General features: G+C 47.0%; 1 protein-coding gene across 4 annotated transcripts in view; it reads left to right on the top strand.

Moving 5' to 3' along the window:
• Positions 1 to 15,188, top strand: part of LOC109908377 (RNA-binding protein 25) — a 28,542-nt gene that overhangs the window by 12,597 nt on the left and 757 nt on the right. For all 4 annotated transcript variants that reach the window (XM_031800427.1, XM_031800428.1, XM_031800426.1 and 1 more), the window contains exons 7-17: positions 1,534 to 1,620; positions 6,670 to 6,947; positions 7,023 to 7,140; positions 9,696 to 9,785; positions 10,105 to 10,178; positions 10,417 to 10,567; positions 10,762 to 11,317; positions 13,854 to 14,170; positions 14,578 to 14,676; positions 14,775 to 14,822; positions 15,034 to 15,188. The exon at positions 15,034 to 15,188 is cut by the window's right edge and continues 757 nt beyond it. In XM_031800427.1, coding sequence (XP_031656287.1) covers positions 1,534 to 1,620; positions 6,670 to 6,947; positions 7,023 to 7,140; positions 9,696 to 9,785; positions 10,105 to 10,178; positions 10,417 to 10,567; positions 10,762 to 11,317; positions 13,854 to 14,170; positions 14,578 to 14,676; positions 14,775 to 14,822; positions 15,034 to 15,126 — 1,911 coding nt within the window. In that variant the 3' untranslated portion in view covers positions 15,127 to 15,188. The remainder of the gene's footprint in view (positions 1 to 1,533; positions 1,621 to 6,669; positions 6,948 to 7,022; positions 7,141 to 9,695; positions 9,786 to 10,104; positions 10,179 to 10,416; positions 10,568 to 10,761; positions 11,318 to 13,853; positions 14,171 to 14,577; positions 14,677 to 14,774; positions 14,823 to 15,033) is intronic.

Below are 15,188 nucleotides of genomic sequence, written 5' to 3'. Positions count from 1 at the left end.
ATCACTCTGGTGGGGGGGGTCTGTTCTCTGTAACCTGATATTCATTGGTTGAGGTTGTGATATTGTATTAGGACACATTATACATTTGCTGATACACAAAGCTCTACGCTAACAGGCGGGCTACACTACGCTAACATGCGGGCTACACTGCGCTAACAGGCGGGCTACACTGCGCTAACAGGCGGGCTACACTACGCTAACAGGCGGGCTACACTACGCTAACAGGCGGGCTACACTACGCTAACAGGCGGGCTACACTACGCTAACAGGCGGGCTACACTACGCTAACAGGCGGGCTACACTACGCTAACAGGCGGGCTACACTACGCTAACAGGCGGGCTACACTACTCTAACAGGCGGGCTACACTACTCTAACAGGCGGGCTACACTACGCTAACAGGCGGGCTACACTACGCTAACAGGCGGGCTACACTACGCTAACAGGCGGGCTACACTACGCTAACAGGCGGGCTACACTACGCTAACAGGCGGGCTACACTACGCTAACAGGCGGGCTACACTACGCTAACAGGCGGGCTACACTACGCTAACAGGCGGGCTACACTACGCTAACAGGCGGGCTACACTACGCTAACAGGCGGGCTACACTACGCTAACAGGCGGGCTACACTACGCTAACAGGCGGGCTACACTACGCTAACAGGCGGGCTACACTACGCTAACAGGCGGGCTACACTACGCTAACAGGCGGGCTACACTACGCTAACAGGCGGGCTACACTACGCTAACAGGCGGGCTACACTACGCTAACAGGCGGGCTACACTACGCTAACAGGCGGGCTACACTACGCTAACAGGCGGGCTACACTACGCTAACAGGCGGGCTACACTACGCTAACAGGCGGGCTACACTACGCTAACAGGCGGGCTACACTACGCTAACAGGCGGGCTACACTACGCTAACAGGCTGGCTACACTACGCTAACAGGCGGGCTACACTACGCTAACAGGCGGGCTACACTACGCTAACAGGCGGGCTACACTACGCTAACAGGCGGGCTACACTACGCTAACAGGCGGGCTACACTACGCTAACAGGCTGGCTACACTACGCTAACAGGCGGGCTACAACGCTCACGTCGCATGTGCAAAATACATTTTGAAATGTATATTATTCAATTATTGCACCCACACTGCTCGCGCTCGCCAACAAGCGTCTGCGTTGCCAGGCACTAAAATAGAAGTCAACTCAATGTTTATATCCCCGGACAAATTAGCTAGCAACAGCAAGCTAGCTAAATAGGAAAAATTAGCTAGCAAGGGCAAGCTAGCTAACTAAATTGCCATAAATGTTTAATGCTTTTTCGACCGGTCTTCAATTGAATGTAATTGGTTCAGTTTGTTGTGATATTTGAACCTGCGTGTCGCGTTTGGTCTAGGGGTTACAAAATACATTTATGCACGATGGCGCATGCGTGCAGCCGGTTTGGGTTCTGTGTAAGAAATGGTCCCCAGTGGACAGCATGACCCTGAACAATGTCCCATCTGCCTGCATCCCATTGTCCCTTAGGAGGATATCAACGCAATTGACGGGTTGGAGGATGACAAGAGAGACCTGATTTCCAGAGAGATCAGTAAATTCCGTGACACCCACAAGGTACAGTACCGTATTCATCTCTCTCACTCACATTGCAGGTTTGGGAAAAGAAGCTGCACATGCTAGTAGTACACTCCTTTTAGTTTTCACACTTACCGCTAGTGGACACTTGCACAAAGACCTTTTCATGATTGTACTCTAAATATAGGATGGGAGAATAGTAAACATTTTCTACCAAAATATTGCATACATTGCTCTAAAATCTGATTTAATTGGCAATGTCAGAAATTTAGAAATATCTGGATTTTTACCATGTCATTTCAATGTTATCTACAGTCTGTTCCAACACGAATAGTTGTCCGATTTCTAGTATTGTCACCGTTTTCAAACCTAATTTGACTCGTGTGATGGCGGGACACTTATTTGTGTATATTAGGGTATTTTAGGTGTGACAGTATAGATGGTTAGATCCATAAGTCATTCATCACACACAAACAAAATGCATGGCGACAATGTAAAGTTACCTTAAAGCTAATCTATTCATTAAACCCAACCATTATGATAGACATCATATGGTGACTAAAGCAAGATGAATCTCAGCTTTGGAAAAAGTTGTCGAGGATGTAAGTATGAGCTTTCCTTTATTCTGTACATATACTGGACGCCCCCCCCCTCGAAGACTCGCATCGGGGCAACTGCACAGGCACTCTGGCATACGTTGGTGACTGGAACCTTAGGAGAACCTCTAAACAATACACAGCCAACCATTTCCATTAGATACATGTCAACATGACATTGGTCTTGCTCCTATTTACCACATGGGGAAAGAGAACCATGCTGATTCGATTTCCAACATTTTATCTTGTTATCCCCAAGCCGTAGAGGCCAGTGAACCTGTGTGAGTCCTCTGTAAATGGTTTATTCTACATAATGTGTGTGAAAGTCACTGAGACTCAATAACCACTGTTATAGCAGGGAGGGGGGGCGCCCCTCCACAGCACCCTGTGTTCTGAAGACTAGTCGGGTAAGTCCCAACCCACCTTGTCGATGAGTGTGTGTGTTAGGGCTTCTCTCTCTCTCTCTGTTTCTCTGTGTTTCTGTGTCTCTGTCTCTCTCTCTCTCTCTCTCTCTCTCTCTCTCTCTCTCTCTCTCTGTGTCTATGTCTCTGTCTCTCTCGTTGTTCTTTCTGTGTCTGTGTCTCTGTCTCTCTCTCTCTCTCTGTGTCTCTGTCTCTCTCTCTCTCTGTGTCTCTGTCTCTCTCTCTCTCTGTGTCTCTGTCTCTGTCTGTCTCTGTGTCTCTGTCTCTCTCTCTGTCTCTCTCTCTCTCTGTGTCTCTGTCTCTCTCTCTCTCTGTGTCTCTGTGTCTCTCTCTCTCTCTGTGTCTCTGTCTCTGTTTCTGTGTCTCTGTCTCTCTCTCTCTCTGTGTCTCTGTTTCTGTGTCTCTGTCTCTCTCTCTCTCTCTGTGTCTCTGTCTCTGTCTGTCTCTCGTTGTTTTTTCTGTCTGTTACTTTAGCTCTTTCTTTCTCCTTTGGTTAACTTGTCTGTCTCCTTTTCCACCTGATTCCAATTGCCATTCACCCTCTTCATTTTCATGTGCCCATTATTTGAGTTGTCTTCAAAGTTCATTATTTACAACAGTAAAGGTGCTCCTACTACACAATGAGATGTTGTCTGAAGTGTGAATGGTAAGGCCTATGGTTAATATATGAGGGGAGAGTAATGTACCTATGGCCTACATGCAGTTAATTAGTGACTCTATGCCCAAGCTGCCACCAGTAGAACACAGAGCAAGGTAAGTTGAAGTAGGAAGACAGACTAACCAATTAGATCCAGGAACAAGATTGATTACGACTCATTTCCTTCCAGCCATGCCCATAGTACCTTTGCTCTCTCTTCTCCCCCCCAACTCTTCTCCATCTTCCCCCCACACCTCTCTCTCTTCTCCATCTTCCCCCCACACCTCTCTCTCTTCTCCATCTTCCCCCCACACCTCTCTCTCTCCTCCATCTTCCCCCCACACCTCTCTCTCTTCTCCATCTTCCCCCCACACCTCTCTCTCTTCTCCATCTTCCCCCCACACCTCTCTCTCTCCTCCATCTTCCCCCCACACCTCTCTCTCTTCTCCATCTTCCCCCCACACCTCTCTCTCTTCTCCATCTTCCCCCCACACCTCTCTCTCTTCTTCATCTTCCCCCCACACCTCTCTCTCTTCTCCATCTTCCCCCCACACCTCTCTCTCTCTTCTCCATCTTCCCCCCACACCTCTCTCTCTTCTCCATCTTCCCCCCACACCTCTCTCTCTTCTCCATCTTCCCCCCACACCTCTCTCTCTTCTCCATCTTCCCCCCACACCTCTCTCTTCTCCATCTTCCCCCCACACCTCTCTCTCTTCTCCATCTTCCCCCCCACACCTCTCTCTCTTCTCCATCTTCCCCCCCACACCTCTCTCTCTTCTCCATCTTCCCCCCCACACCTCTCTCTCTTCTCCATCTTCCCCCCACACCTCTCTCTCTTCTCCATCTTCCCCCCACACCTCTCTCTCTTCTCCATCTTCCCCCCCACACCTCTCTCTCTTCTCCATCTTCCCCCCCACACCTCTCTCTCTTCTCCATCTTCCCCCCCACACCTCTCTCTCTTCTCCATCTTCCCCCCCACACCTCTCTCTCTTCTCCATCTTCCCCCCCACACCTCTCTCTCTTCTCCATCTTCCCCCCCACACCTCTCTCTCTTCTCCATCTTCCCCCCACACCTCTCTCTCTTCTCCATCTCTTCCCCCCACACCTCTCTCTCTTCTCCATCTTCCCCCCACACCTCTCTCTCTTCTCCATCTCTTCCCCCCACACCTCTCTCTCTTCTCCATCTCTTCCCCCCACACCTCTCTCTCTTCTCCATCTCTTCCCCCCACACCTCTCTCTCTTCTCCATCTCTTCCCCCCACACCTCTCTCTCTTCTCCATCTCTTCCCCCCACACCTCTCTCTCTTCTCCATCTCTTCCCCCCACACCTCTCTCTCTTCTCCATCTCTTCCCCCCACACCTCTCTCTCTTCTCCATCTCTTCCCCCCACACCTCTCTCTCTTCTCCATCTCTTCCCCCCACACCTCTCTCTCTTCTCCATCTCTTCCCCCCACACCTCTCTCTCTTCTCCATCTCTTCCCCCCACACCTCTCTCTCTTCTCCATCTCTTCCCCCCACACCTCTCTCTCTTCTCCATCTCTTCCCCCCACACCTCTCTCTCTTCTCCATCTCTTCCCCCCACACCTCTCTCTCTTCTCCATCTCTTCCCCCCACACCTCTCTCTCTTCTCCATCTCTTCCCCCCACACCTCTCTCCTTCTTCCTATTGTTTTGGTCTTAAGCTGCGCTAGATCCATGGCTCTGCAGTTCTGATCAGGACAACCTTCTGTTGTTCATTATGGACCAATGGATTGCTTTTATGTCTTTCCAACAAGAGCAGACAGCTATCGGAATCCTGTGGTCTCAACCTGACACATACATGAGAAACACAATGCATTCAGAATGTGTGGCTTGTAATTGTAGCTGTAAATCAGTTCAGAGTTCATGGGGAGCCATGGGTGTAGCTGCTAGGAGGGAAGGATGTCTGAGTGTGTCTGGGAAAGTGAGTCACGGGAGGACTACCGAAGACTGAAGCAGGGGTAAGAGTCTCTAAACTTAATTTACCTGTACAAAAAATGTGATATAACTACAGTATGTAAAAAGATGTACCAGGATTTTCACAGCTTTGTTTTTAGCAATGTGCCCCCATTTGAAGTTAATGGTTGTTTTTTGATGATTTGCTTGAGAAAGAAGTGAGAGAATCTCATGATGTTTCGTTTGTGGACCGTTTGACCTGCGTTTCCTCCCAGGCCTAACTGGTATAGGCTTGTAGGGGCAGCGAAGAGCTGAACTCCGTAGTTCCACACCTGTAAGTCACCAACAACTAGTTTAACAAAAGGATTGACGCTTTTTCTTTCTGTTTCTCCTGTAATAAGGACACTTGACTTTGCGGAGAAAAAGCATCGTCTCTCAAGCAGGGGCTTTTTCTAGTTGTGAATGCCTGTGATGTTTGACATGGCCAACAAGATGTCTTCTTTGACCTCAGTGGTTTCCAGTGTCTCTAGTTAGCTCGTAAGACACCCTGCTTAACAATTATAGTACAATCAGAGGTCTGCATCTGGCCCCAAGACAGATTTCTGATTTGGCCCACAAGGTAGTCTGGGGAAAGGAATACAATAATTAGAGGACAAATAAGTACTGGGTCTTGTGACCAGGGACAGCTTGTTGTTTTCCCATAAACTCTTAGCCCTGCCATTCAGCACCTGTTTTCCCATAAACTCTTAGCTCTGCCATTCAGCACCTGTTTTCCCATAAACTCTTAGCTCTGCCATTCAGCACCTGTTTTCCCATAAACTCTTAGCCCTGCCATTCAGCACCTGTTTTCCCATAAACTCTTAGCCCTGCCATAGAGCACCTGTTTTCCCATAAACTCTTAGCCCTGCCATAGAGCACCTGTTTTCCCATAAACTCTTAGCCCTGCCATAGAGCACCTGTTTTCCCATAAAGTCTTAGCCCTGCCATTCAGCACCTGTTTTCCCATAAACTCTTAGCTCATCCATTCAGCACCTGTTTTCCCATAAAGTCTTAGCCCTGCCATTCAGCACCTGTTTTCCCATAAAGTCTTAGCCCTGCCATTCAGCACCTGTTTTCCCATAAACTCTTAGCCCTGCCATAGAGCACCTGTTTTCCCATAAAGTCTTAGCCATGCCATTCAGCACCTGTTTTCCCATAAAGTCTTAGCCCTGCCATTCAGCACCTGTTTTCCCATAAACTCTTAGCTCTGCCATAGAGCACCTGTTTTCCCATAAACTCTTAGCTCTGCCATACAGCACCTGTTGTGCCAAACGTCACACTATCAACTACTTCATCCTTAGATAATAGGAATCCACATTGTTACAGTAGTCCCCTCTGCCCCCAGAGCCTGGAAACCACTTCTAGATCCACTTCTGTGCATTTATAGAGACGTGTGAGCCAGCCTCACTGTGCTCCTGTTCTGTTGGCATGGCTGTACTCCCGGAGCCTCCAACTTATCAACCTCCTCTGTTCTTTTTGCAGAAACTGGAGGAGGAGAAGGACAAGAAGGAGAAGGAGCGTGCAGAGTTTGAGCGTGAGAGACGGGAGAGGGACAAGGAGAGGGAGCGTGAGAGGGAGCGACGGGACCGCGAGAGGGAGAAGGAGCGTGAGAAGGAGAGGGAGAGGGAGCGCGAGAGAGAGCGCGAAAGAGAACGGGAAAGAAGTGACAGAGACCGAGATCGTGACCGCAACCGGACGAAAGAGCGAGAACGGGAGAGGGAGAGGAGCCGCGACAGGAGCAAAGACCGCAGCCACTCCAGGTGTGTATTTTAATAAAGTCGGAAATCACCTTGTAAAGGAATGATTGGTATTTAACTAGGTTGGTGATGTTGCAGAGACAGAGAGGTGAGTCGCGACAAGGACAAGAAGCGTGACCAGGAGGATGAGGAGGAGGTCTACGAGAGGAGAAGGCTGGAGAGGAAGCTCAGAGACAAGGAGGCAGCCTACCAAGAAGTAGGTACTCACATAACTAGTAGTGCTTCAGGGATGTAAAGTAGTGACCTACGTGATTTAGCTAGATCTGATGAGAAGTTGGGGGGGGGGGGGGGGGCTTTGGACAACGGGAGAGTGGAAAGGCAGTTTGCACGTCCCCTGAACGATAACGAAGAGGTAGGTGAGAGGCCTGACCACGGAGACAGGGGTGAGAAGGTGATGATGAGCTGTAACCGAAAAACAACTGGCATTTGGAAAGTTAAAGGTGTGGGAGGAAGTATCTTGCTAGATGAATCGAATTCTCCGTTAGCTAGCCAGGTAAATGTTGAGCAACATTAGCCAACTTAAACTCAATTATTTGATCAGTTATGGTGTGAAAATTACAGTAGCTTGCTAATAAAGTTAGACAGCTAACGTTACAACATGAGATGAGAACATTAGTAACCGAACCAATTTGCTATTGTATTAACTGGTATACAACTCATTGCCGTTGTAAAATGTTAGTTGCTTACTGGATCCTGGCAATCTGGGTGTTAACTAGCTAACGATCTCACTACTAACGATCTCACTACTAACGATCTAACTACTAACGATCTAACTACTAACGATCCAACTACTAACGATCCAACTACTAACGATCCAACTACTAACGATCCAACTACTAACGATCCAACTACTAACGATCCAACTACTAACGATCCAACTACTAACGATCCAACTACTAACGATCCAACTACTAACGATCCAACTACTAACGATCCAACTACTAACGATCCAACTACTAACGATCCAACTACTAACGATCCAACTACTAACGATCCAACTACTAACGATCCAACTACTAACGATCCAACTACTAACGATCCAACTACTAACGATCCAACTACTAACGATCCAACTACTAACGATCCAACTACTAACGATCCAACTACTAACGATCCAACTACTAACGATCCAACTACTAACGATCCAACTACTAACGATCCAACTACTAACGATCCAACTACTAACGATCCAACTACTAACGATCCAACTACTAACGATCCAACTACTAACGATCCAACTACTAACGATCCAACTACTAACGATCCAACTACTAACGATCCAACTACTAACGATCCAACTACTAACGATCCAACTACTAACGATCCAACTACTAACGATCCAACTACTAACGATCCAACTACTAACGAAACGATCCAACTACTAACGATCCAACTACTAACGATCCAAACTACTAACGATCCAACTACTAACGATCCAACTACTAACGATCCAACTACTAACGATCCAACTACTAACGATCCAACTACTAACGATCCAACTACTAACGATCCAACTACTAACGATCCAACTACTAACGATCCAACTACTAACGATCCAACTACTAACGATCCAACTACTAACGATCCAACTACTAACGATCCAACTACTAACGATCCAACTACTAACGATCCAACTACTAACGATCCAACTACTAACGATCCAACTACTAACGATCCAACTACTAACGATCCAACTACTAACGATCCAACTACTAACGATCCAACTACTAACGATCCAACTACTAACGATCCAACTACTAACGATCCAACTACTAACGATCCAACTACTAACGATCCAACTACTAACGATCCAACTACTAACGATCCAACTACTAACGATCCAACTACTAACGATCCAACTACTATCTGTGAACAAATGTTTTCCTTCTACAGTATGTGGTTCATTTTCAGAATGAGTGAATTAGGTGTTGCTTGTTAAACAAGTGGATTCAGGGATGAAGTGTAGCTGGGCCTGGCTTAAGCTGGATGCCACTATAGAGGTGAAAGGAAAACCACACACTTTCCCTATTTCTCAAGTCTTCGATACAGTGGATAAAAGGGGTATGCCGGGTGTACTCTGCCTGAAAGAGAACAATTATGCCAACAGAGGGTATCATGCTCTGCTGGCACATTGTAGAACAGATGTCCACAGGCAGAAAGTGTACAATGTAATCATGTGTAGCCCAAAGATATTGCTTTTGTTGTGTTGAACTTGAGAGTGACACGTGGGAGTTTTTTCATTTTTTACTCGGTCAACGTTATTTTTGCTCGAATGTAGCCTTGTGCACTTGATCGATGTCTACTATAGTTGCCACTATAATAGAGTTTTTCCCCCCAAGTGCAAGATGTGTGTGTGTGGTCACAAGCGTTCTATTATAAAGGCTGTCATGGTAACTGCAATATTAGTGTAAGTTTTTTTCACAAGACTTGAGTGTCATTTGCAGTAAAGTCTAGGCAACAGAAACATTAGATTGCTTTCTTTAATTTTTAGCTGTGAGTTAGGTTCACATTAACCACTTTTTATTTTACACACAGAGACTGATCATTAAGATCATATTCTTTGTTGTTTAATTAGTTAAAACCTGCATTTCCACCCAGCAGAGATTGATTGCATGTTTTTCAGTGCAACTAAAAAAGGGATACTTGTTTGGGCCCTCAGTAGTTTGCATCCATGGTGCTTACAGTTGAGTGTGAGCATGATAGTGTGTGTGTGTGTGAAATGTTGCTAAATGTCTCGTGTCTGTCTTGAAGCGCTTGAAGAACTGGGAGATCCGCGAGAGGAAGAAGGCTCGAGACTACTCCAAGGAGTCTGAACGGGAGGAGGAGCGTAGGAGAGAGATGGTAGGAACAAACCCTGTTCTCACACAGCTCTCCTGGGTCGTGTTCTGTTGGGAGAAAACGTTTTTGAAACGGGGGGAGGGTACAACCTGAACTTGTCTAATAGGAACGCCAGTGTTCATTGTCCGTAGCAAAACATTTTGTTACGCTGCGCCCTACTGAACAGGACCCAGGTTTACCACTGAGCCTGGCCTGATGGGTCCTGCCATTGACATATTCATATGCATGTGTGAGTTTGAAAATTGAAGCCTTTAATGTGTGAGATGTTAATGAAATAGACCAAAGTGTATCGGCTAATCGGGTGTCTTGTCTTCTTCTACAGGCTAAAGAAGGCAAACGTCTGAAGGAGTTCCTGGAGGACTATGATGACGACAGGGATGACCCTAAGTTCTACAGGTGACCATAATGAAGTTGAACGCGACACAGTCCTCTCGTTTACATACTATAGAAAACAAATCTGAAAAGGAGATATAATGGAGTTGATAGTGGATAAAGGCCTGAAACGTCGACATTATTACACTTTTTTCTATAGGACATGTAGGAAGAGAAATAAACAGCTCTACTTCCAACATTTTGAAGACATGCGTGCCAGGGCCGCTGTTATATAAAGTGTTGTTCCTTATGCCGCCCCTAGGGGCAGCGCGCTGCAGAAGCGTCTGCGAGACAGGGAGAAGGAGACTGAGATGGACGAGCGCGACAGGAAGAGAGAGAAGGAGGAGCTGGAGGAGATCAGACAAAGGCTTTTGGCCGAGGGACATCCCGACCCCGAGGCCGAGATACGCAGGGTGAGGGAGAGAGAGAGAGTGTGTGTGTGACTGTGTGTATGCCTCAAGGTCATTTACTCCTCATTGTCTATATGTCTGTATTGTAAACAGGTCTCTATTCATCTGGTGGTCATAAACATTAGGTGTGTGTCTGTGTGTATCCACATTCCTGACTGTGTTTTCCCCTTGTCTCACTGCTTCTCTTCTCGGTCCAGATGGAGGAGGAGGCAGAGCGTCTGCGCCAGCCCCCAGTGAAGCTGGAGCCAGATCCCGAGGAGGAGCGGGTACACAAGGCGCCACGAGAGGACCGTGACCGCCGAGGAGACCGGGAGAGAGAACGTGGAGACCGGGAGAGAGAAAGGGAGAGAGAGCGAGGAGACCGGGACAGAGAAAGGGAGAGAGAGCGAGGAGACCGGGAGAGAGAGCGAGGAGACCGGGACAGAGAAAGGGAGAGAGAGCGAGGGGAGAGAGACCGAGGGGACCACCATCCCCACCGCCACTCAGATGACGACGTGGAAGAGGGGGAGGAGTTTGACGACGATGACCAATCGGGGTTCAAGCCCTGCCTGAAGCCCACACTGCGGCCAATCACGGCGGCCCCCTCTGTGTCGTCGGCCAGCGGGGGCGCCACTCCCAACACGCCCGGGGACGAGTCACCATGCGGTATCATCATTCCTCACGAGAACTCTCCCCCTCATGAGGCCCCGCCCCCCCACGAGGCCCTGCCCCAGGACGAGTTCCGCCCCAAGATTGGCCTCAGTCTCAAACTGGGTGAGTTTTGTCTGAGACTGGCGGTAGAAGATATATCTTCAGATGATTCTGGACCTAACTATACACCTACTATATTGCTAACTAACTACCAGGATATGTAAGATATCTGTTGTGTAGATCCAGTGAAGTGTCTCAATCCCTAGTGAATAGGAAAGATGGGAACAAGTCAGGAATAAGACTCTATACCATTCATTTTAGATTGAGCCATATAGCTAGTTTGCCTGACAAACTTTTCTCATTCAGAGAATGTCCCGATGCATTAGCTTAATTTAACTAATCTACCAACCAATCATCTCCAACAACACCTTCTCCCTAACCCTCCCTCGAATGCTAGCACGTCACAAGCACAGACCACGCCTCGTTGTCGTTAAATGATGACAGATACACGACATGGCCAAACGTACATGGGCATCTGCTCCTTGAACATCTCATTCCAAAATCATGTGCATTAATATGGAGTTGGTCCCCCTGTTGCACCTGTAACAGCCTCCACTCTTCTGGGAAGGCTTTCCACTAGATGTTGGAACATTGCTGCTATAACAGCCTCCACTCTTCTGGGAAGGCTTTCCACTAGATGTTGGAACATTGCTGCTATAACAGCCTCCACTCTTCTGGGAAGGCTTTCCACTAGATGATGGAACATTGTTGCTATAACAACCTCCACTCTTCTGGGAAGGCTTTCCACTAGATGTTGGAACATTGTTGCTATAACAGCCTCCACTCTTCTGGGAAGGCTTTCCACTAGATGTTGGAACATTGTTGCTATAACAGCCTCCACTCTTCTGGGAAGGCTTTACACTAGATGTTGGAACATTGCTGCAGGGACTTGTTCCATTCAGCCACGAAGGCATTAGTGAGGTTGGGAACTGATGTTGGGCGATTAGTCCTGACTCTCAGTCGGTGTTCCAATTCATCCCAAAGGTGTTTGATGGGGTTGAGGTCCAGGCTCTGTACAGGCCAGTCAAGTTCACCCACAACAATCATCTCCACAAACCATTTCACTTTGTGAACGGGGGCGTCGGCATGATGAAACAGGAAAGGGCCGTCCGTAAACTGTTACCTCCAAGTTTGAAGCACAGAATCGTCTAGAACCCCCGATCTTAACTCTGGACCTTGAAGTCAGTTCCACTGCATTTCTTCCATTGTTCCCATCTAATCAGGGACAATTATCAGGTAGAACAGAAAACCAGTAGGCTCTGGACCTCGTAGGGTAAGAGTTGAGTTCCCCTGGTGTAGAATGTCGTTGTATGCTGTAGTGTTAAGATTTACCTTCCATGAAAAACAGCCCCAGACCATTATTCCTCCTCCATTTACAGTTGGCACTATGCATTGGGGCAGGTAGTGTTCTCCTGGCATCCACCAAACCCAGATTCATCCATCGGACAGCCAGATGGTGAAGCATGATTCATCACTCCAGAGAACGTGTTTCCACTGCTCCAGAGTCCAATGGCGGCGAGCTTTACACCACTCCAGCCGACACTTGGCATTGAATACAGTGATTTTAGGCTTGTGTGCAGCTTCTCGGCCATGGAAACCCATTTCATGAAGCTCCTGATGAACAGTTCTTGTGCTGACGTTGCTTCCAGAGATCGTTTGGAACTCGGTAGTGAGTGTTGCAACCGAGGACAGATGATTTTTACGCGCCGTGCGCTTCAGCGGTCCTGCTCTGTGAGCTCGTGTGGAAATGTGTTACTTCTGGTTTGTTCAGCCATTCCAATGGGGAAAGACTAGGATTTTAGGATACATGCTGAAAACAAGGTCTGAGGTTAACACAGGCTTAGGATATCTGATACGTTTTGTTCTATGAGATAATATCATTCCGTTAACATGAATTTTGAACCTTGTGCTTTTTATTATTATTATTACATAAATGCTTCAAAATTCACAAAAAGTGACGTTAGCTAATGTCATAGAACAAAACGTATCAGATCTCCTCGGCCTGTGTTAACCTCTGACCTTATTTTGGGCTTTTACCAACAACAACTACAAAAACATTTCCCCCAATGAACCATGGTAGAGTTTAGTGCCGACAAAAAGACCCTATTGCTGTCTATATCAACTAAATGTAACCGTCCTATTTCAGTCAAACTTTAAAGCTCCATTGCAGTCAAAAATTTGTTTTTCCTGTGTTTTACAGTTCCACACTGAGATTAGAATAATACAGTGAAAATGATAATGCCATTTTAGTGTAAGAGCTGTGAGAAAAGACCGCCTGAAATTTCTGCCTGTTTTGATGAGATGGAGTTTTGTCCTGCCTGGTGACATCACCAGGTGGTAAATTAGTTAATAAACCAATAGGAAAGAGTTCCAAACCTCTGCCAATAATGGCTAGTTTTACTTTTCCCCCTCCCCACTCAGACAGTCCTAGCTAAATTCTTGCTTGAGAAATTGCTTCTTTTTTATTTTTAAACAACATTTTAATTAAATCGCAGTAGGGTACTTAATTGTTACCCAGAAATGATGTTGAGATTAACACGGCTGCATTTGACCTTTTTTAAGCCTTTCTTCATGGAGTAAAATATCGTTCTCTCTACAGGAGTCCCTAATGTTACCAGCCCCAGCCAGCCCAATGTGGCCATCAAACGCAAGAAGCTCACTGTGGACAGTGTCTTCAACAAATTCGACGACGAGGAGGCGGACGAGGCTCCCCGCAAGCGCAAGCTGGTGCCGCTGGACTACGGCGACGATGACAAAAACCTCCAGAGCGTGGTAGACGGCGCCTCGGGACTGGCGGCCATCAAGGGCGCCAACACTGAGGAGAAGCGCAAGCACATTAAGAGCCTGATCGAGAAGATCCCCACGGGCAAGACGGAGTTGTTCTCTTACCCGCTGGACTGGTCCGCCGTGGACTCGGTAAAGATCAGAGAGATTGGGATGAGGGATAGGATGTAGTGATACCCCGGTTTCCAGGCTTGCTGCTCTCTTGCCAACTGATTCCATAACGTGTTGGCAAGAGGGCCGAAATAGACAGGAAACCAGGCTAGAGTGGTGGGGCGACCAGGCTAGAGTGGTGGGGCGACCAGGCTAGAGTGGTGGGGCGACCAGGCTAGAGTGGTGGGGCGACCAGAGGAGATATGGCAGTGGTGGAGAGACCAGAGAGGAAAAATGACACTGGTTGGTTTGATAAGTCCAAGGGAATTGGTGATATGGCCATTTTTTTCTACTTTGACAAACATTATGATATGTTTCTTTACAATACTGATAGACATCTCTGGTGCAGTGACTAAAGAACTGTGTGTCTGACCTTCTATCCTTCCCAGACTCTGATGGATCGACGCATACGTCCCTGGATCAATAAAAAGATCATTGAGTACATTGGAGAAGAGGAGGCTACGCTAGTGGATTTTGTCTGCTCAAAAGTGTGTAAGCTTGATTGTGATGCAATCTACTGGGGGAAGTGGGTGTTCTTGGTATAGGAGTTCATTCTGATTCATTCATTTTGACCTCTTATCCCCAGGTAATGGCTCATGGTACACCACAGGGTATCTTGGATGATGTTGCCATGGTGAGTATCCCAAACAAAGATTCTCAAAATGGTTTTAGTTAAGCTTAAGCTTATTGTTAAAACTACATTTGATCATTTTTGATCAGTTAAAACTACATTTGATCATTTTTGATACCCTGATCATCAAGTTTAGATTGATGCCCATAAAACGGAGCCTTTTAAAAAGTACTAATTTATTGATCCAACTGAAATGCTGTTTCTTTACACCAAGGTTCTGGATGAAGAAGCAGAAGTCTTCATAGTCAAGATGTGGAGGTTGCTGATCTATGAAACAGAGGCCAAGAAGATTGGGCTGGTGAAATAAGAAACCCAAGAAAGCACAGAACGAACATCCAACTTTTTCTAATAGAGTAATCCAACTTTAGT

The sequence above is a fragment of the Oncorhynchus kisutch genome, linkage group LG21 (assembly GCF_002021735.2).
Source record: "Oncorhynchus kisutch isolate 150728-3 linkage group LG21, Okis_V2, whole genome shotgun sequence".
In the NCBI taxonomy this organism is placed as follows: Eukaryota; Metazoa; Chordata; class Actinopteri; order Salmoniformes; family Salmonidae; genus Oncorhynchus; species Oncorhynchus kisutch.
This window is presented reverse-complemented; position numbering and strand designations above follow the sequence as displayed.